The 24,503-nt window shown below is 32.7% G+C and overlaps 1 protein-coding gene across 2 annotated transcripts; it reads left to right on the top strand.

Moving 5' to 3' along the window:
- The first annotated feature begins 9,202 nt into the window (after positions 1-9,202).
- LOC126966535 (protein rogdi) lies at positions 9,203-23,355 on the top strand. Of its 2 annotated transcripts, none has more exons than XM_050810668.1 (7): positions 9,203-9,383; positions 9,455-9,526; positions 9,643-9,774; positions 10,522-10,679; positions 12,449-12,569; positions 13,335-13,544; positions 16,856-23,355. In XM_050810668.1, exons 1-7 carry the CDS (start codon positions 9,348-9,350, stop codon positions 16,922-16,924), a joined length of 798 nt encoding a protein of 265 aa, XP_050666625.1. In that variant the 5' UTR covers positions 9,203-9,347; the 3' UTR covers positions 16,925-23,355. The 2 variants fall into 2 exon arrangements, with proteins under 2 accessions (XP_050666625.1, XP_050666624.1); XM_050810667.1 differs by having other exon boundaries at positions 13,323-13,544.
- Positions 23,356-24,503: the final 1,148 nt, after the last annotated feature.

Here is a 24,503-nt window from a genome sequence, read left to right as displayed (position 1 = left end):
AACTTCATGTGTCTCCCAGACTTGCTATAAAAACAAAAGTATTTAATAACTTGAAATTTCACTATACGTCAAATAATTGTAGTGATTTTAATACCCAGCTATAATTTCTTTGGACCAAAACACTTTTTCTATCGCTGTGTACAATCCGCGTAGAACATGAGGATAAACCATATTTAATTTTACTACGAAACACTACGGAAAGAAAAATAAAATTGCTTGTAATTTTTACGACCACGTCGTGACCATCAAAAAGATTGTCATCTATTGGTCACCTATGACCTAATGTCAAACAACGTTTCTAGGTTAACGACACTGAGGACTGTTTGACTATATAATTTATATGAAATATGAAGAAATGAACAGTATAAAGGGTGTATGGTGTAAAAATAAAACCAAGATTTTGAAGTGAAACTTCTTTAGAATCGTAGTGATTTCAAACCGGATGCAACGGAAAAAAAAGACAGGTAAGAGACACAAATACAAAAATGTGTAGGATGAAGCCGGCAAAGAATGAGACAGAAATATGCATACTATTGGAGTGAAAACTTCTTTATCATCGTTGTGATTTGAAAGTCGATGAAACGAAAAAGCGACAGTAAAAAGAACAGTCACACCAATTCATAATATTTAAAACATGGGAGATAATGAGATAGGAAGCATAATATCTAAAAATATAATAAATAATAATATAAAAATATCTATAAAATGTTTTGGTACCAGGCGATCATAGTTAAAGAAGAGATTGTCTTAAGTATGGCGCGAGTATACCTTAATATATTCTGACTCCAAGCGCACGACGTATTACTACATAGACACCAGGAGAACATATTATTATATATATATTAGTGGTGGTAGGATAGATACGAACGAACGGATAGTCACGAACGGACTATCCGATCGTTCGTGAGCTTGGTCTTACTATCTTGTTCTTTCATATAGCTCAGATTAACTATTCTCTAGCTATTTCTATGATTAAATAATAGGAAGCATAAAAATCATGCTACGACTCATTTCTGTGAAACAAAATGGCAAATTTATTTGCCTTTTTTAAAAGACCTTTAAGCACATCCAATTGGAAATGTTAGTAAACGACTAACTACCAATTATGTACTGTGGAGACATAATTGATTTTTCCCCTTATTGATAGCACGATAGGTCGGCGTGTACACAGTTTCAACGGAACTTGTACGTATACCTTGTGGTACAAATACAGGCGATTGAATATTCTTATTTGTTGGTGTTGATAAAGTTTTAAAGTTAAATATTCTTACTTTTATAGTCTGTTAAATTACCTTTCTTGTGGTATATCGTGCAGCTTATCTTACTCTGTGTATATTTAACGAAAAAATATCTGCTACCGTTGTGTGCCAAGCAGACATAATATGTCTGATTGGCACTCAACCAAAGAGTATAATAATATATAGCACTCAACGGTAGTTTTTTTAACACACATAATATGTCTGATTGGCACTAACAATAAGTTGGTCAAAATTGTTTTCGTTGACTCCAATGCATACGTTTATACGTCTTTCTAATAACCTTACCGCATTTGATACAGGACTTACCCTAGATAGAATATCAACAAAAAAAGAAAGATTTTATAACAAAAAGTTCGAATAGGGGGTGAGTTTTCTTCCATGTAAAAATAATAATGCCGAATATTTGGTAATTTCTTTAATTTTAATTTAATATAATGTAAATAAATGTATTATTTGCAAAGATCGATCCTTATCACCAACAGAGTCTATTGGTCCAATAGGACAAGATGTAATTTTCTTGAAAAATCATTCGGGTCGATTTTCGTCAAAAGTTCAAGAAATTTTCAAAAACAAAATATGCAGTTATTGATTACTTATAAATCGTGGGCATTGCTCCTTTCACGACATTTCTGTAAGTCTCGTAGTTTCCGACTTGGCCATCACCGCCTCAAAAAACCATCCTATATAATACTACAGATAGGTATATTTTTTTTCTTAAAATTGACTATCTATCCAATTAAATGTTTTTATGAACAGGAATTTATGAAACCTTACCTTACCCATATATCTAGGAACATGAATATTTATTTGTGAGTACAAATAAATATTCATGTTCCCCACCTTCATAGGTACTCTATGTAGGTAAATAACAAAATGTCACGAAATCATAGGTTATAACACAACTCAAAGATATCACTTAAGAGGTACCTATATAATTTGTACTTTTACAACAAGATCCGAGAAATTGTTCAGAACAAATTATTTACGAAATTCAAAAGAATCGTTAAAAGAAGTTTATGTGCTAGAACATAAACTTCTAACATAACATTAAGGAACTAACAAGAATAATTTCTACTAGTACTAGTGCCACATGTATTGATAATATTTTTACAAATTTAATAATTAATAGATCTAATTTTAGTAACATAGAACATGGAAACATCAGCTTTCAAATAAAAAAATAATTATCAAAATCGGTTCACCCAGTCGAAAGTAACAAACATAAAAAAAATACCGACGAATTGAGAACCTCCACCTTATTTGAAGTCGGTTAAAAAGTGCGACTCTATTGTTTTAATTTCTGACTGTGTCCTTTCATCTGTCTCATTCTGACAAGCGGGTCTTGTCTGGGGACTTGTCAATAATTAATACCATATTAAATTAAAACATATTTTTTATTAAATTACTTAAGCTTTTTGCATATGAATCTTATATAAATAAAATAACCTTACCGATGATAAGTCACACAATCTTTTTTTTGAGTCGTTAATTGATTGACACATGGGCCTGTTGATTGACACACAGTTGACACACGACTAAATAGAAAATTGTGCTTACATTCTCTTTAAGCACACTTTTGCCGTTCCACTGTCAGACTACGAATGATATGTCCATACGTATAGAACGTCATTGCGTTAGTTAGGTATAAATTATAACTAATTAATTTATATCTGAATAACACGCATAATTAAATGAAGAGATGTAAATGTAGCTTGGCGTAATACGTCTGTCATCGGCATGAAATGTACGCTTCCTGATAATAATTAAAAATGCACCAAATAAAATAAAGATGACTTGGAATGTTATGAACTAGGAATCTGGAAGATCCACAACATTGAATACAATCTATCAATAAACAATACAATAATTCAATCTCAGCGGGATGTTGCTACTGCTTTTGAGAATTTTATTTCTGAGATTCCAGTTTCTATCAAAAACACTATTGTCTCCTCCACTAGTGTTGCAGAGTCACTTCTTCTGGAAAATGTTAGAGAATGTCAACAAAGTTCAATTTTAGGATTGTTGGCTCTGGAGAAATTAATTAAAACTTTTAAATCTCTAGACATGAAAAAACTGCTGATATATGGAGCATTTCTGTTATAATAATAAGTTCAATAATTGATGACATAGCACCATATCTTGCAATTGTCTTTAATAATTGTTTTGACCTCCTGAAGCATAGTAAAATTACACCAATATTTAAATCGGGATGCTGTTCTAACCCGAATAACTATCGTCCTGTGTTAGTTTCGCCAACCCTTGTTAAACTGTTTAAAAAATAATTTTAAGCCCAATGCTTACTTACTTTAACTCTCATAAGTTACTTCATTTGAAACAATTTGGCTTTACTAGGAGACATTCAACAACTGATGCATGTGTTGAGCTTATCAAGAATAATTTTGATGCCTGGGAGGAATCGCAGAATGCACTTAGCATCTTCTGTGATTTATCTAAGGCTTTTGATTGTGTTCAACATTCAACGCTGGTCAGGAAGCTATGTCACTATAGCATAAAAGGAACTGCACTCGATTTTCTGATTTCATATCTAAACAATAGATTTCAGAAGGTTGACGTGAATGCTAGGAGATCTCCTGGGACTCCTCTCAGTATGGGGGTACCACAAGGGTCTATTCTCGGACTGTTCCTGTTCCTTATCTATATAAATGATCTTCATAATCTTATAGAGAAAAACATAAGGTAGTATTGTTTGCGGACGACACTTCACTGATTTTCAAAGTGAAAAGGAACCAAGATATGCATGACGAAGTGAACGATATCGTACCAAATGTCAAAAATGTTGATGCAAGTGTTTTGTTAAACGGAGAGGTGATAAAACCGGTGGAATCTGCTATATTTCATGGAATTACTCTGGATTCCAAAATACAATGGGGCCACATATTGAAGAATTGGCGAACAGACTTAGTTCTGCAGCATACGTGGTTAAAAAGATTAGACAATTAACTAACATAGATACGGCGCGACTACTATACTTTAGTTATTTCCATAGTATTATGTCCTATGGTATATTGATATGGGGCAGCGCTGCCGATATTAATACAATATTTGTGCTGCAGAAGAAGGCTATTCGCGCTATTTATAACCTAGGTCCTAAAGAATCATTGAGAGCAAAATTCAATGAAATTAACATCTTGACTGTTGCATCTCAATATATTCTTGATAATGTAATGTATGTTCATAGGCACATAAGTGAATTTGCTAGAAACTGTCATAACAATAATGTTAACACTAGGAACAGACATAAGCTTATAATGTCTACTACTCGGCTAAGTCGAGTTCGTGAGTCTTTTGTGGGGCGATGTATATGCATTTACAACAAGATGCCAGAAAATGTTCAAAACAAAAGTATTGCGTTATTCAAAAGAATTGATAAAAAACGTTTGTGTGGTAAATGTTACTTTAATATAAATGACTTTCTTAATGATATCACAAAATGGGAATGGAGCGGCCGCCCTCAGGCTATTAAATAATAAGTTAAATTGTACAATGTTACTTTGTAAACATATTTTGATGAAAAAAAAGCCCGCTGAGTTTGTTGTGCCCGTTCTTCTCAGGCCTGGGGCATTCATTTGGAATGGATGGTAGTTTTTTTTGACTTTCAATAAGTGATGTCACATCCTATTTTGAATACAAATAGTTGAATTTGAATTGGACGGACGGATGGCCGTTGGGGCAGTAAAGTCCTCGAATGGCCACCACGTACCGGAAGACGAAGTGTTGGTAGGCCCCCCACAAGATGGACTGACGACCTGATCAAGATCGCTGGAATACGTTGGATGAGGGCAGCGCAGGACCGATCGTCGTGCAAATCTTTGGGAGAGGCCTTTGTCCAGCAGTGGAAGTTTTCCAGCCGATTATTATGATGATGATGATAATTCAATGATTTTCTAAAAAAAATAATAACGATTGTTCTGTTACCAAGTCTAGGCATATAAGTAGATAAAGTAATTAAAAATTTTAACGTATAAAAACGACTTGGAAAATAATAAAGGAAGAAGCCGGACCCATTAAAAATGTCGGTACATTGTGGTGATAATTTTTTTACGACATTAAGGGACGGAACGAGCAGGACATTCAAATTGATGTATGGATCATTAAACACGTGATAAACCTTTAAAAAGTGTTTTATTTATATTTTGTAGTTATCATGCGGGTGCTATAAAACGGTTGGTCAAGCTCAAAGAGTATAATAATATATGTCAAGCTCACTTAAATGGCGTTAATAACGGCGGCGTGGCTTGCCAGGTCCTCTCAAATATGTGCGAAGGGTACATATAAGTATAAATTTTTGAGGTCTATCGTGACTAACTAGTACAGCCCTCAATCAAAATGGCGCTTAAATAACCTCATTCAGTTTAAATAAACAGAAGACCTTAAGCCTTCTGAAAGTTAAAAGCACTTGTATGAACAATTTGTGTAATTGAGATTGATTTAATAACTGCAGATTTCTATATTTAATCACAGACTTAAATTAGCGAGCTGATATTGATTTCATTATACATTCATCACTTTTTGCATTTCAATAATCCATCTATGGAACTTTTTGATGATCACTTTTTCCTATCCATCTAGGCAAACATTTCTGTTGGTAGATGGATTGACGATAGGTACCTAATTTTAGGGTTGTGACAAATACCTAAGTGTTTTCTATACTATTTAAATCTGGAAAATAAGTTTGACATATTGAAATGCAGATTCATTAAACATTATTTCCAAATAACACATTATGTTGGAGTACTTTGTAAGAGGAATAAGATACCTCCGTTGCTCTATTACAACTTTGCAGCTCACGGGAGGTTATAATATTTGTTCTTAGACGATATCGACTTAATAAAATTGATATTGTGTATGCACAATGACTTGGGATGGGTATAATAAAACAAAATAATTTATGTATAACACCAAATGCTTAGGTAATTTAAGGAAATATTAAACATTAGTACTTGATTAGTGATGTTGCTCTTTTTCTGCAATACGTCTTTGTGTTTCGGCCCAACTCCGTTTATTTTCTTCAGAATTGACGATAAGATGTATTTTCCGAATGAAGTAAAATGATATTATAAATCCAAGCGGGTAATACATGCATACTGCATTATTTTTCAAATAGAAAAAGTAAGGAAATTGCGCGGCTTTAGCAGCAAACGTGTATGGAAACTTCATGTGTCTCCCAGACTTGCTATAAAAACAAAAGTATTTAATAACTTGAAATTTCACTATACGTCAAATAATTGTAGTGATTTTAATACCCAGCTATAATTTCTTTGGACCAAAACACTTTTTCTATCGCTGTGTACAATCCGCGTAGAACATGAGGATAAACCATATTTAATTTTACTACGAAACACTACGGAAAGAAAAATAAAATTGCTTGTAATTTTTACGACCACGTCGTGACCATCAAAAAGATTGTCATCTATTGGTCACCTATGACCTAATGTCAAACAACGTTTCTAGGTTAACGACACTGAGGACTGTTTGACTATATAATTTATATGAAATATGAAGAAATGAACAGTATAAAGGGTGTATGGTGTAAAAATAAAACCAAGATTTTGAAGTGAAACTTCTTTAGAATCGTAGTGATTTCAAACCGGATGCAACGGAAAAAAAAGACAGGTAAGAGACACAAATACAAAAATGTGTAGGATGAAGCCGGCAAAGAATGAGACAGAAATATGCATACTATTGGAGTGAAAACTTCTTTATCATCGTTGTGATTTGAAAGTCGATGAAACGAAAAAGCGACAGTAAAAAGAACAGTCACACCAATTCATAATATTTAAAACATGGGAGATAATGAGATAGGAAGCATAATATCTAAAAATATAATAAATAATAATATAAAAATATCTATAAAATGTTTTGGTACCAGGCGATCATAGTTAAAGAAGAGATTGTCTTAAGTATGGCGCGAGTATACCTTAATATATTCTGACTCCAAGCGCACGACGTATTACTACATAGACACCAGGAGAACATATTATTATATATATATTAGTGGTGGTAGGATAGATACGAACGAACGGATAGTCACGAACGGACTATCCGATCGTTCGTGAGCTTGGTCTTACTATCTTGTTCTTTCATATAGCTCAGATTAACTATTCTCTAGCTATTTCTATGATTAAATAATAGGAAGCATAAAAATCATGCTACGACTCATTTCTGTGAAACAAAATGGCAAATTTATTTGCCTTTTTTAAAAGACCTTTAAGCACATCCAATTGGAAATGTTAGTAAACGACTAACTACCAATTATGTACTGTGGAGACATAATTGATTTTTCCCCTTATTGATAGCACGATAGGTCGGCGTGTACACAGTTTCAACGGAACTTGTACGTATACCTTGTGGTACAAATACAGGCGATTGAATATTCTTATTTGTTGGTGTTAAAATGATTTTCGTAGGCTTTTTAGTAGATTCACTTGCCTTGGAAGACAGACGCTGGTCTGATTTTGTAATGGAATATAGAACCTGTGAAATGTCCGCGTAAATTTTTGCTACTTCTTTTCTTAGTCTCACTACGGATATCCTGGAGTTTGCATTTCAGGGCAGTGAGGTCTTTCAGAAGCCTCGACATGATCGAATGTAACGGGAGGTAGGCGGTTTAAGTCCTTAGTAACAAAATTTGGTTGCAGCGTCAGGTCCGTTTTATTTAAGTCTTTTGAAGATGTTTTTAAGATTATTTTTATTTTTGTCTTCTCCTTTACTTTGTATAATTCTTGCTGTTCCTTCTGTGCTTTCAAAAAGAACTCTCTTGCCAGTTTCGATCTCGTTATCAGAAAAACAAGAAACACAACTTTTGTATTAAATGCTCAATTCATCGAGAACATCGGCCTTATTCTGTAAAAAAAATTCAGAAGTTCACTTATAAGGTTATAAGGTTACTCGCCATCGCTTATGCACTTGGGCCACACACCACGTAACTCACACAAAAATCGTGTCTTTCCTCGGTGATACCTCGGTGACGACTCGATAATAGTTTTCTGTGACGACGACTGACCTCGTTAGAGTAAAAGTGTTCTGTGCGACTGACGCTTAGCCTAATTGAATAAGTTTGACATTGTTAAAGAGTTCAGTACAAAGACATCTGCTAGACTGGATTTGTGGAAGCTGTAGTGGAAAACACTATGAAGCTATCACCAAACAATTACCACCACTTTCTTATTCTATTATGTAATCATTAAAAAAAAATTAAAAATTAAAAATTTTTTTTTTCATTGTATGTTAAAATCAATTCACAAATTCCTTAGTAGTCACGAAGTTTCTGGAGTTTTAAGCTGAGCTCTATATCTATTAGCTAAGCATAATCTTTGGTTTTGTTTCTATAGTCATTTGTCAGCAGCAGAAATTATAATGTAATTACGCTAAGACAGCCCAATGCAAAAATCTTGTACGCGTTTTATCACACTCAGGTAAGTTTTATGTATGTAAAGGTTGAGCAAAGTCTAAGTTCGCTCTATAGATCAGCCTTAGGTCCTATGTACTAGGTTCTATTGCAAGGCTAAAACCACTGAAGACAGTAATGTATAGGTAACGCGATAATATACTTATGCAAAATCTTTGAAAATTTCAGTATAACATGACAATTTAATACTTAAATCTTCTTATGTTAGTAACTACATACAAAAAAATACTAATTTATACTTTTATGTTTACCGTACGTAAAGAAAATGTGCCTCTTTTTTGTCTGTAGTGGGCGGCAAATTGTCTACAATATTCTGTCACTTGTCGTTTCCTTGTTAGTCAGTTACCTATATTGTAAAGAACGTCATTCAGTTATATAATAACCTTAGAATATCAAGACTATTATTACCTATTCTGAGATTATCACTGTCAGTTAACACAAGGTTATCAGCAATCAAGACATTTATTGTCATTTACATTTCACTCATTTGACATTTCATTTGTCGAATTGTCATTTCTCAATAATTGTGATTTGTGATACCAATTATCCAGTATGATTAAAAGTTATTATTTTCAATTTTAGCTGCAATTAACTATTTATATTATAATTTAACGGTTGTGGATATTTGATTGGCCATTTTATTCCTTAACAGAGTTGCAATGAATGATAACGAAAAAGAGGAGGCTGCCAATTTGGTACTTCAATCAATCCTATGCAATAATTCTTGTTATTTTTTTTTGTAATTTGTTTCTTTTCTATTTTATAGAAAGAGGAATTTGAATGGGTACTTCGTGAAGAAGTTCACGCAATTTTACACCAACTACATACGGTACTTGTGGTAAGCTATAGAAACAAAAGCATTTTTTGTACTACTACACTTACATGAATGATTATTCAATTGTTTTAAAATTTATTGCCGATTTGGTTCTTAAATAAAATATAGTTTTATTTCAGGAATGTGCTCACAGATTTCCAGTTCCACTGTATGGAAATGAAGGACAAAAACAGGATAAATTTATTCTTACTTCCCAACCAGAACAGCTGAAATGTATAGTAACTCTAACAGGAGACAGTATAACACATGCTGTAAGTATAAATGAATGTAAAAAAAATTGTTTTTTATTATGCAGTAATCTCCCATATCTAGTATAGACATCATTAGATATTATGTTGTCTGTTCACATAGACCTTGATTGTTTAACAGTTAATAAAGTCACTAGAACCAATAAGTACAGGTGTTAAGTTATCTCTACTATTACAGACTACACTCCAATTAACTATAAACAGCCCATTACTTCTAAATGGTATTGAATCCCATTTCTAGATATATTCTATATACTTACATAATATAATATATTATATAAAAATAATGCTTGCAGATTATGAACATCTTATAAAATATCATACACATTTTTTTCCTTAATAAGTTACATAATATTTATTTGCTATATACTTAATGTCATGTAATATAGATTACTAGGAAAATAATAACTTACAATTATTTTATACTTCCCCTTTTATTAAACATATGTTTGCTATCAAACTGTTTTGTCCCTTTCTTGCATAATTACTTTTAATTTAACAGCTAAATATATTTAATTGGAGGATCTCATTATTATGCATATTAGGGTAAACACTAGATTTTTGTTTTTTGATCATTATAATATTGCATTGAATTCAATAAAATAATATTCAATTTTTAATTGGGTTATAAATTTTATTAAATGTTATTGCTTATCGTGGAAAGGTCTTATATGGTTGTACAATCACACTAGGAAAATGGCAGCAGTAAATGCTTTAAATACTACAATATAATCTAATATTTTTAAACAGGACATCAGCTTCAAAGTTCTCAGGCAAATGCATACAATCTGCCGAACATCAATTAACCAAGATGGACCATGGAAGCTTCAGCAAATACAGGATGCTGCAAACCATCTGCAACAAGCAATAGGATATATTGATAATGTCGATAAACATTATGTTTTTAGGTAATTTATTAAACGTTCATACCATGTCTGTAAATAGGATGGTATATTATACTACAAATAATATAAAGTAATCTGAAGCCATACCAAAATTATTATATGTATTCTGAAATATTCTTACGATTGCCATTGACCTTGTAATACAACTGTGCTAATAAGAACTGCATTACAATATGTTGATAACGAATAAATAATACTTATTTTTTTGGTGTAATATACAGGATGTAATAATCGTCAAGTGTGACCATGCGATTATTCCGTAACTATTTACAAAATATCAAAAAACTATACTGATATCGAAATGAAAATACGTATGTAACGTAAAAAGTAAAATTACATCAATAACTTTTTTTAAAATCAAACGACAAGTATCCAAAATGTTGGTATTAAACTGTTTATTAATGTAATGCATAAGATATTAATTTTGAATATACCTATAGTGTTACTTAAGTGACAAAAAAATGTTTTATCACTAGAACAAAAATAGGCTCTGAAAATATTAAAGTTGCTGGCTAACTCAATATATATCACTCGATTCAATAAATCTTCGAATTCATGAAAATTATCTTTACCCAACTTTGTACTCTAGTAAAATAATCATTTTAAAGATATAACTAAAACTAAACATATGTCTGATGTACTTATACAATTTGGTGTAAATAAACAAAAATTCTTAAATAAAAATTATTCTTGTGCTATGTTTGTAGAAATAACAATATTGCACTAAGACAGGTATTAAATACAACCAAAGATAATCGATAAAATTATTATACATAGCACATAATTTAGTTAAATATTATTAAATTATTTGAATACAAGTACAAATAAATGATTTTTTTTATTTTACAAATCATATTGCTATTTATTTAATTTTCATCGATTAGTTCAGACGACAATATTGGTTACAAGAGGCTTATGGTAGCTGTAGTATGGCAATAAATACCTAGTCTAATTGACCAACTCAATCAACCAACTCGGCTCAAAGTGTTGAATTTGGTTAGTATAAAAATTCACTCTGATAACTTTTTTGTAACACACCAAAAAAAAGTATTACAAAAATAATAATACCCAATTACAGGAGAACCTCTGTAAGTGGAACTTGAAGTGAGATGAAAATGAATTCATGTTATAAAATTTTTGAGTTAAATAAGAAAGTAATAAAGAAGTGAAATAAATTAAAATTTACACAGATAGTAAACTTTTTTTTGCAATTTTAAAATAAATCAATCTATCACTAAGTTCAAATGCAATCAATAACAATGATAAGTACCGAAATCAAACACCTGACACCTGTAAACATGCATATTATTGCTAGGGATAAATAATTTTATATTATATACCTGCTTTAGTGTATAACCTATATAATATAATTCCTACTTTACATTAATTTCTAAGAAACAATGATTTACCTATTTTTAAAGTCGTTTTGTTGGGCTAAAGAGGTTCTTCGTTTCAAATAATTGAGTTGTGAAGGTTGTTAAACAAACATGTTCTAAATATGGAGGTCATATTAATTTTTGAGTAGTAGAGGGAAAATATGTGTGGTATTTACTGATGCATTCACTAATAATTATTTCGACCTATAGAGGGGATAGTTTTCCATCAATGGACGTTTTAGGGCTTAGAGGGAAGGAATACAAACATTATTTGGGTTTGGGTGGTTTTCAAATTATCCAGGTTACACTTAAATAGGTGCTACTATACTAGGAATTCATGAAAGTTATCTATATCATTATACTATGTGCTTATATAAATCTATTTACACACCACAGGTCATCAGAAGAGGTTTTACATATAATACAGTGCCTAATTGGGTCATTGCAAAGGGCTCGTACAGCATTAGTTTTACCTAAAAAGAAAGCAATTGATGAACTCATGAAGAGTAGAAATATGGTGAGCACATTAGATTAAGCTACATTAGTGAAATTTAATATACTACTAGTTATTCGTTTAACAAACTGATTACTTATATATAAGCGAGTGTGCAAATTTTTCTATTCAGTTAAAATATAGAAGTAATGCCTTACACAAATATTTAACAAATGTAAATTCTTGTTCTTAAAAACCTATTAATTAAACTCCATTGATAATAATGTATTAATATTCTAAATTCTAATTGGCTTTTGAGATTGTTGGTATTAAACAAAAACAACAGTTGATTTATTACACCTTCCAAAGTATTTTGTAACAGTTGCTGCTTACGAAGTACCTTACCTTTTTGGGTACCACAACGGCGCCTATTGCTGCCGTGAAGCAGTAATGTGTAAACCTGACTGTGTTTCGGTCTGAAGGGCGCCGTAGCTAGTGAAATTACTGGGCAAATGACTAAACATCTTATGTCTCAAGGTGACGAGCGCAATTGCAGTGCCGCTCAGAATTTTTGGGTCTTTCAAGAATCATGAGCGACGCTGCATTGTAATGGGCCGGGCGTATCAATAACCATCAGCTGAACTTTCTGCTCGTCTCGTCCGTTATTTTCATAAAATAAAATACCTGCTTAATAAGGAATGTGTACCGTGAAACAGCAACAGAAACCATCATCATCAAAATTAACATAGGATCACCTAAGTGAAGATAAATAGTGTTTTTCAAAAAGTAGTCTACAGAATCTATTAAATAAATTCTTCATATAAATTTGAAATGCAGGATTCTTTACAGAAAGCTCTATCACCAAATCTTCCTGAGGATTTAGCGATATCCTTTTACCTGCAATCACATAAGTTGATATTTGTGGCATACCATATAAGTTCAGTGCACGGCACAATGAGGATTGATTCATGCCAAGCGGACTGTGCCGTGCCCTGGCTCAGTGATGTGCTGTTTATGATGACAGCTGCCCTTCATATGTGTCAACAGCTTAAAGATAAGGTATGAAGCGTAATTTTGACCTTGTAATACAACTGTGCTAATAATAACTGCATTACATGTGAACCACCTTACTTAAACATGTTGATAAGGAATAAATAATACTTATTTTTTTGGTGTAATATACAGGGTGTAATGTTATCGCCAAGTGTGACCATGCGATTATTCCTTAACTATTACAAAATATCAAAAAACTTTATCCTGATATTGAAATGAAAATACGTATGTTACGTAAAAAGTAAGATGACATCAATAACTTTTTTAAAATCAAACAAGAAGTATCCAAAATGTTGGTATTAAACACTCCCATACATTTAGTAGAAAGGTTTGAGGTCCATATTCTAAAATATTATTTCAGCTTAGTACTGACTTCTGATGTTAAGAAACTGTTTATTAATGTAACAATGTAATAAAACTATATTTTAAATGAATAATATTATTTATTTCTTAATAAGTACAAATTTTGTTTTCGAAGTGACATCCTGGTTGTGTGATACAATGACATTTCTATAAGTCCCATACTAAATGTATGGGTTTGTAAGTATGGTTGTAAAAAAAAATATTCTGAGGCTTTGCAGAGCATGCCTGCTAGATGGGAGGTCCCCAGCTGAGCCTTTTCTGCCTCCAAGCAGTAATGTGCAAGTGCTGTTTGTGTTTGGTTTGAAGGAAGGTAGGAAAATTACTATCCTACTGGTACTTAATACATTATCCCCCTTATTCATAATGGTCCGCTAACTTTAAACAGCCGCTAAGGAGTGTTTTTTCTCATTCTGACTAAGGTCAATAGAAGAAGACAGAGTGAGAATTTGCAATGCTTTAAGTTAGCAGACTATTATGAATAAGGGGGTATGTCTCAAACCTTTTTTGTTTTGCAAGAAACCTGAGCAGCTCTGCATTATTATAGCCAGGGCGTATTACGTAATTAATCTAATGGCATGACAATAATTTATTTGCATAAGAATGAAGGGAAAGAAAAATCATGCAAGTCTTAAAATGAGCATTATTTACATAAAATCTTATAGACAAGAGAACAGCGCTGGTAGTGGGCACTAGGTATGGGTACCAACAGATGACATGCAAATGTTTAAATACTCTTTACATGATTGTGCAAACTTACACGCCTATGTTGAAAGATAACGTGGTTGCTGAACTAATATTTTTTAAATTTTATAAAGATTTAAGAAAATATGTTTTATTAGTAGTATACCTCTATAAGTTAAAATGTGGTATGGTCGGTGAATAAAGACTTTTATTATTACTTCTATACATGTGCGAACTAATTTTGATGAGTAGGTAGTGGGCACGAAGTATAGGTACCAACAGATGACATGCATCCATCTGGATGTGTGGCGGTCCACAGTGCGGTTTTCAAGGAGCTTTCTTCCACGTACTACAAAGCTGTGGAATGAGCTTCCTTGTGCGGTGTTTCAGGGACGATACGACATGGGTACCTTCAAAAAAAGCGCGTACACCTTCCTTAAAGGCCGGCAACGCTCCTGTGATCCCTCTGGTGTTGCAAGAGATTGTGGGCGGCGGTGATCACTTTACAACAGGTGACCCGTACGCTCGTTTGTCCTCCTATTCCATAAAAAAAAAGGTACCTAAGTCTGACCTTCATTTCACGAAAGCCGTGAAACTAACGTAATATGATATAATTCAAGTGATAACACGTTATCAGTATTATTAATGATAAGGTTGTTGTGTATTGGTTTTGACGGCAATATATTGGCGGTATAAAGTCAATCAGATACGAATAAAAAGAGCCGCTCGATGTTTGCCTACCTGACAGGGTTGACAACATTTTTGAAGAAGAGAGTATCAATTACCTTTCTTAAACTTTTGAAATTTTTGTCACCTCCCACAAATATATTTACAGTTGTGACGAACACACGATGAAACGCTGTGATATAAGTAGAAAAGGGTGGTTATCTAAACAAAGTTCTAAACGAGCATTATATATTTGTATGTATTAACATTATGTGTACACATTATATACAATATACAATAGCCGAGGGACCCGTTAGACCTACTACCTGAACCTTTTCAACTATGTTTTTTTCTATGAGTTTAAATACAACGAGATATCCAGAAAAAAAAAATATATATATATATATATATATATAATTTGTACTTATTTTCTTAAGTTTCGATCGTCTACAATGACCTATTTAGTTAACTTACGTGCAATTTCAGTCATTGAGGTCATTAAGCATCTCATTCTTCATGTAAAAAACCTAAAAAATAATCATAAGAGTAAAAAAAATTCAATTCAATAGCCGAAAAATTCGGCATTTTCATAAAAAAAAATAAAACTCGAATATCTCGAAAACGGTTAAGTTTAGGATGGGGGGTTCCATAGTGAAATCATTCAGAAATGATGTGTACTACACGCCCTTAACGGATCTAGGTCGACTTTTCCTGTAACCCTGTATATCGAGGTCTAGTTTAAATAGATCGGCAAAAGTACCACACGGCCACGTTATCTATGGACCTAGCTGGATCGTGAAGCCCCCTTCCGTTCCCCTCTCAACTCCTCGTCCAGTATTGTCAGTACGGTTTGCAGTTTCATCACCGTTAGGTACATGTCGTGATATTTTCATGCTATCACTGCTTTATTTTCGAAGTTTTCATTGTTATGTTTTGAATTTTGTTGTTAATAGTTCCGTAGTTTCTGTTGTTCTGTGTCGCTATAATAGTACTGCCAGAAAAAATATTACTTTACTTAACCCTGATTCTTTCATTGATCTGTCATCATTATAATAATAATCACAACAGAACACCTTTACATCAATATATTATACAAAAAAATTAATAATTATTAATTTATTAATAAGTAGCTGACCCGACAGACGTTGTTCTGTATATAAAAAACAAAATAATGTTTTTATGAATTTGTCAATAAGAGAAAATATGTCCTTACAAAACAAATATTGGAAATAAGAATAATTGCTTTAGATTGTAATTTTTCTCTCACAATAACAACAGCCACTTCGTCAATGGTGGTTGAATTAAACCTCCTTGTGTGTTCACCGGCAGGTGTTTTGTCAGCTCGAATGACAATAATATGGCTGTTCGATGTGCACGAACTCTTTGCATTCTAAGTCTATGTACCTACTTCATTGTCACTCTCAAACTTATGACTTATCAGTCTACATAAGACTAACGAACAGCATTTTTTTTATATATATAGAAGATAGATATCCTAGTAAAGTTCGTTTTGCACACCGTAACAAATCGACGTTGTGATGTCATCTACGTCGGGTCCAGCGATAATGTAACCAGTATATTTTTATTAACCTTTTGTTTTTTTTTAGCTGTGCGTGTTCTCGCAGTACAAGGATTTCACGGTTGGATCAAGATCTGCTTCCATGGTATTTAATTAAACGTAACAAGTGAATATTTATTAAAACTTCGATAATTTATATGTGCAAGTCAATATTTACAAATTTAATTTATTTTGTAGCGATGCATTTAGTCTGTTAGTTTTATGTTGGAGATATTTGATTGGAAAGGTTGACTGAAGGCCCGTATTCCAAAACTGTCTCAAATTTAATTGAGTGTTTGAATCTAGATCATTTATACGTCTAGATAGACTGTGACAGATGTGATAACGTCTACAAAAATTGAGGTTGACTGTTTACCACTATTATGAGCAATGCACACAAAGTGACATACAAAATCGCGAGTGTAAGACATAGCTTGTCACGCACACTAAATTATTAAACCTGGCCTGTTTTTATCAGATGTCTAGCAGCATGTGACTCTATTTAGACGTATAAATTAACTAAGGATTGAATAATACGGCAATACAAAGGTACTCGTCGATAAAAATTGAGGTCGACCCTATTGGTTCAGGAATACGGGCCAGAATGCTGTATAAATTTGTTTATTCATTTATGTGAAGATTGAGTGGTATGTAAGAGCTTATGTTTTTTAGGGACTGGTGTTTACTTAATAATGGGACTTACTGCCTTGTGATACAAAACATATTAGGTGTTCGAGATCCTCGTGACCTATACAGGGTGTCCCAAAGTAATGGGACATGAAGGGATATACCTTAAATATCGAAGATAGGCTATTTTACTGAAAGAAGACTTTATGTTATTTTTAAAAGTTAGTACTTCTGCATTCAATGATTTTTCTAAAAATTACTTGCCTCGTCTGGGAATCGAACCGACTGAAATGTAAAAAAAAATACCCCTACTTTTATGCCAATCGAAAGAATGGCCAAAAACTAATAACTCTTCTCAAGTAACATAGTATTTTAAAAGAAAGGAACTACGTAAAATGAATGTTTTCCTACTTGGATTGGTACGAATGGACCGATTAGATGGCCCGCCAGATCCCCGGACCTTACACCATTAGATTTCTTCTTTTGGGGATATGTGAAAGATATGCTATACAAAAAACGATACGAGAACGTGGGCGAGTTACAAACAGAATTGAGCCATATCATATCGAGTATTCACCATAAAATGATAAAAAAAAATCTTGAATGAGTTCATTCATTCATTCTTTTAATGAGTCCGCTGCTGATTTTCTTATCATCTTATCATAATTTTATGGTGAATACTCGATATGATATGGCACAATTATGTTTGTAACTCACCCACGTTCTAGTATTGTTTTTTGTATAGCATATCTTTCACGTATCCCCAAAAGAAGAAATCTAATGGTGTAAGGTCCGGGGATCTGGCCGGCCATCTAATCGTTCCATTCGTACCAATCCAAGTAGGAAAACTTTCATTTTACGTTGTTCCTTTTTTTAAAAATACTATGTTACTTAAGAAGAGTTATTAGTTTTTGGCCATTCTTTCGATTGGCATTACTAAAGTAGGGGTGTTTTTTTTTTACATTTCAGTCGGTTCGATTCCCAGACGAGGCAAGTAATTTTTAGAAAATCTTTGAATGCAGAAGTCTTTTAAAAATAACATAAAGTCTTCTTTCAGTAAAATAGCCTATCTTCGATATTTAAGGTACTTTCCCTTCATGTCCTTATAACATAACTTTGGGACATCTGTATATTCTATACATTTTTCAACTTCTTTGTGTCTTATGCTTGCCTAGTATGTTTTGCATAAAAGGTATATTGGTAAATCATTTTAATAACGAATTATTTGACGGATATGAAAGTCATTTAGAATACTATTTCTAATAAATTGTCAAGCCGTGAAGTACAGATTGCATTGCGTTTCTGTGTCAGTTTGAGTTAATGTATACGCCAATGCAAATGGACCTAGTTATCAAAAAAGCACTTACTAACAATAAATTGATAAAAATGTGATACGTCATTACTTATTTACTGCCTAATGCAAAATTATCCCAAAATACATGCATGTACTATCGACAAAATTGAATAGTGACCCAGCTTAAATGTCATTTTTCTACAGTCATAATAGTAGGTCGAAATTAGCTTGAACATAAATTTACTGAGTATTTGTTATCATTTTATTAGGCACTCACAGTCCACCAATTTTCATACAATCTTTTTCGTGGAAATTAACCTGTTTTTATGATTTCAAAGTATTATCAGCAAAATGGGCCATGAATCAATTTTATCGATAGTACACATGTGACATTAAAATATCAACCCAAATCTATAAATTATCACACACAATTTTTCTGGCTCTAAAAGGTCCAAAGTAGAAAATGAGCGTAACATCTATTGGCTTTTAAACACCAAAGTAAAATATATATTAATGCTCTTAAATCAGTTTGAGTAAGCACCAGTTCAATGTGAATGTTCAATTGATAAATAAATATGTGTCGAGTCCATTGTTGATATTCTTGTTGACTATGTTATAAGTATATTAATGTATATTATAATTAACAATAGATAGTTATAACGATCGTGCTCTGTTTTTAAACCTGGTGTTAATATAGCTGGCGACATTATCAGTTAACATGAAACTCTGATATCATTTAATCGTCTAGATAGACTTTGACAGATGTAAAAGAAAAACATGTGGTTGACAGTTAACCTCTATTTTGAGCAATACACGCACACCACTGACCTGTATAAATACCACTGGACAGGCTAATACCATATGTTTGACAGCAAATTTTTTGTGCCTATTTGAAGCGCAACTCGCGAGCGTCCAGAGAACTAATTTTGACTTAAAATACAAATGGAACGTACAATACTCTGAAGTATTTTTGAATTTTGAATTAATTTAGTTAGTTTGCCATGTAATTTATACTTCAAGGATAGATATATATAATAAAGTACACATTTTTTTTTGTAAATAGTTTTCCACCATCTATCGATGATTGCTGAGGTTGTCATCACTAGTTTTAGTACCGCAGACTCTCGCTACATAGCCATCAGCGCCAAAATGGCGACTATCGAACAGGCACAAAAGCACTTTGTCAGCCGTCAGTCCAGTGGTATATAGTAGAGGTCAGTGACGCACACTAACACAAAGTGTCATACAAATCGCGAGTGTAAGACGTAGCTTGTCACGCACGCTAAAGTAACAAACCTGGACTGTTTTCTCCGGTTGTCTAACAGCGTGAGGTTGTATCTAGACATATAAATTAATTATTTAAGATGATGATTTGTTTTTAAGATTTTGTCTCATAAATGTCACATTAGTTACCAGAAGTGTCATATAATAATGTAACAAAGGTCTGACTCATAATTTGTTGTCAAAAGTGTTACAAACGAAATACTTACTTATTATTATTGTTTACTTGTTTTAAATTTGCAGGTTAATATTGAATTTTTAAAAATAATATGTATCTAAGATACCTACAATCACACTGCCCTTTCATGTCATTTAGATTAGGTATTATGACATATTTTCAAAAACAAAACTATAATAATATGCAAAAAAAATTGAAATACATTTTTATGAATCTACTTTGAGATAGACGCGAGAGCGGGCGTAGTTGATCACGTAACGCCTCAGTAGTCAATGATAACACGGTAATAGGTTACATGTTACATTCATTACCCAATCAAATCTTCATGCGATGCAGTGATGACAATTTGAAGCGTGACGTCATTGCTGTTTCTGTTGGAAACTTAATTGAATTTTATACAATTTTTTCATTGAATATAATATTTTGATTCATCTCCATATTCAAATCGAAACTGTGTCATTCTTTAGAATCATATTGTCATCATATATTTTTTCTTAAAAACGTTTATCCTTTTAATTTTAAAGTGAAACTTTTATTACATCGTCTCAAACTTTTTCGTCTGTGTGTCGCATGTCGCGTGACGGTCGGGCGGCGCCTATAGTTCTCATAATATTGAAGGCAAATGCGTTCGGGTGGAAGAGTAGGTTCGAACCCCACACACTTGATAAAGATTTGTTTTTTAAATGTAAAGCATAATATTAAATTTGTTTTTTTTTTCTATGCTGATATTAATACCTATTTATTTTGTGAAAAAAGCTTCACTTGCATCGTGGTTTCATAAAACCACACAATTGCTTTTTTTTATTTCGTAAAAAATGGCCTTTCTTAAACTATTGAATACATCAAAGTACAACATTTGAAATTTTTATTATTATCGTTAACATTGATTTTACCAATTCAAGCAAAATTAAATATAGTTTTGTATGAAGCCGTTGCTTCATTATTATTATCTGGGCTCGAAGTAAAATAAATTATATAGGCACTTATTATTTTAACCATCAGGTGTCAAATATCAAATTGCTCTGTGGTGGATCCTAAAGCCACAATAACCCCAAAGAGGATAAATTAATTGAATAAATTTTATGTATAGGTAAGATTAACCAGTATTTAAGTGACAAAAAAAACATTAAGTTGGCAACTGTGATTAAAAAAAAGTATTAGGTACATGACGATTGAAGGTGGTATTACCAAAAAGCAGAGATAACAAATAAAGTAATTAACATGAAAAGGACATCCACAAAAATGTACATTCCATGTACACATACATGGTAAATACATTCTATAATAAAAAAAAGAAAGATGAATTAATACTTAATTTTTAACTTCTCTGAACTTGTCAGTTTTGATATCTAAATCTAAATGCAACGATATATTTATCAACTTTCGCCCTTCCGCAATGTTAAAGGTGATATTGACGTTTCTAATCACTCATCAGTGATACATAGATTATAAATACTTTAGTAGACGTGACATTTATATGACAAAAATGCTTATTTTAGGAACATTATATTCATATTATAACTGTCTGTATTTATATTTTTGCATTCATTTTAATTATCTTTTCAAATCTTGATGCGTCAATTTTTTTTTCATTTAAAATAATAAGCTTTTACATTTTATTTTTATGATATTCTGTTCGAATGACAAGTTCATTGAGATTTTTATTTATAATTTACATATTATAATTTACACCAAAAATCATTCGTGTACAATATATTTAATAACTATGCCGACGTCTATAGAGAAATAGTATATTGCTCTTCATGTTTCGCAAATACTGACAAGAAGATTAAATATGTACCTATTTATTTATAATGTGATAAATTTAAAATGAAGCAGACAATATTATAATATTCACCACGTTCGGTAGAATCAATAATGCGCAATTTGTGAAGAAATAAATCATTATGTATGTATGTATTTTGTTCATTTACTGCAAAAGTTTCTAACTCACTCAAAAAAGGTCGCCACATCGATTTCTTTATCTAAAAATGTAATAAAATCCTTTGTCCTACTATCGCCGAGTAGCGTTTATATTAAATTGTTAACCATGAAATGATAATGCATTGTCTTTAGTATCGGGTACAAAACTCATAGTCATTGTTATCACAAATTATTTTGTATTTTTATGTAAGGTAATTTTATTAATAACAACGTGAAAGCTTCGTCTAATAAGTACCTAATTTAGTGGACGAAGTTTTGCAAAAATAAGTCCAGTTTGTACAAGAGTTGTAAAGGCGTTCTCTCTACTCGCGTAGCAGAGACTGCCTATTTCGGATATTGACCTACCAATAATACCTATATATTCTGTACATATATATTATACTACCTACCAATTATTATAGAGGGATACATATTTTTTTTTAAATATAGCGGGGGACAGATTCTAATTGTTAGTTTTTTCGTAACTATCCTTTTATTGTTATTTTGGTGATACTTTCGATTTTAAATAAGTTTCGAGTATTATTTAGTTACGCTTTTGAAATATTTAAAACAGTCACGATCTCTTTAAAGTTTAAATAAATAGTCGTGATGAATTTGTAATTCTTTACGATCACTTTTAACGTTCGTAAAGAACATTTTAATGTCAAACCTATTGTCAACTAATAAATGTATAAACGTAAGTTGTTCTTGTTAATGTTATTCGATATTAATGAGGAAACACAGGTGGAATCGACAGCAATAATTTGTATACGTTAAATGTTTATATTTGTTTAAGTATAATATAAATACTGCGTGTTCACGCTCGACTTGTACTCAGTATGAACGATTTTCATGAAATAAGCGTGCACTTTTTTTTAATTATACTAAAAAACTAACTATTATACTAAAAACTAAACCTACCTACATAACAATTAAGCTATTGCATAAGTGCATTGGCAATTCGGTACAAGCTGTGCATAATATATTGTGTTAATAAGAAGGACATTGTATCGACTTCCCTTTTGTGTGATTGTATCCATAATAATATATGAAAATCGATTCTTTACGAGTTACCTCCAAAGAATACAGTATTTAAAAATTAATATTGCTGTGTTAAGTAGTGTTTTCTCGTTTTTATTTAACATGCGAACATAATATATAAAGTCATATGTTTAGAATGCGATCTTTCGAAAGAATCTGTAAATTAGGTTGTAGTTACATAATATTATATGTTTGTTATTTCCTATATATGCGCATTTCTTCCTTTATTGCAGCTATAGAACCTGGAAATAAAGCCTTTACTCACACTTTATAGTTATATTAACAAATCTTGAACGTCATAAATTGTTTATACTAGTATAGTAATGAATTATATTAATGACTGATGTTGCGGTCACACTATCGTGATATGGTTTGCTATAAGTTATAAAACTCTTCCACTCGACTCTTGATGACAACGGAAAAACACCGCCGACCATCTCGCAGTGTCAGATCTCTATGCCTGAAGTACAGTACAGACAGGAAACTGTTAGGAGAGCTCTGTTTTCGTTGGACGTCAGGAAGTCGAGCGGGCCGGATGGCATTTCTCCAATCGTGCTTAGAACGTGTGCCCCTGAGTTGACGCCCGTGCTAACGCGTTTATTCCGGCACTCTTATACAAAAGGCATAGTCCTTGACTCTTGGAAGTCAGCCCTTGTCCATCCGATCCCAAAAAAGGACACAGTTCGTATCCGGCAAACTACAGGCCTATAGCTATTACCTCCCTGCTCTCCAAAATCATGGAGAGCATAATGAACCGCCAGCTCTTGGTATACCTCGAGGGTCACCAGTTGATCAGCGACCGACAGTACGGCTTTCGCCATGGTCGATCGGCAGGTGATCTTTTGGTATACCTAACACATAGATGGGCGGCGGCTATCGAAAGCAAGGGAGAAGGCCTGGCAGTTAGCCTTGATATAGCGAAAGCCTTTGATCGTGTATGGCACAAGGTGCTTCTCGCACAAAACTTCCATCATTTGGGCTTCCCGAGAACTTATGCAAGTGGACCTCCAACTTCCTCACTGGGCGCAGCATACAGGTCGTTATCAACAGTTATTGCCCGGATACCAAGCCCATGAACGCTATATTGGAGGTGTCCAACATATCATTGATATGCAGACAACAGCACTGGTGATGCCGTGTACACGGGCCATGCAGGTCTCTCTCGGGAAATCGGCAGCACTCCTGTGATTCCCCTGGTGTTGCAAGAGAATGTGGGCGGCGGTGATCACTTAACACCAGGTGACCCGTAAGCTCGTTTGTCCTCCTTTCCATAAAGAAAATATCCAACCGTTCGAGTGACGTATCGATAATAAATCTATGTATATGTCTTATTCAACTCTCAGGATCTAACAT

This window comes from Leptidea sinapis, chromosome 10, assembly GCF_905404315.1.
Source record: "Leptidea sinapis chromosome 10, ilLepSina1.1, whole genome shotgun sequence".
Lineage (NCBI taxonomy): Eukaryota > Metazoa > Arthropoda > Insecta > Lepidoptera > Pieridae > Leptidea > Leptidea sinapis.
The sequence above is the reverse complement of the archived record's forward strand: the minus strand, read 5'-3'. Positions and strand labels throughout refer to the sequence as shown.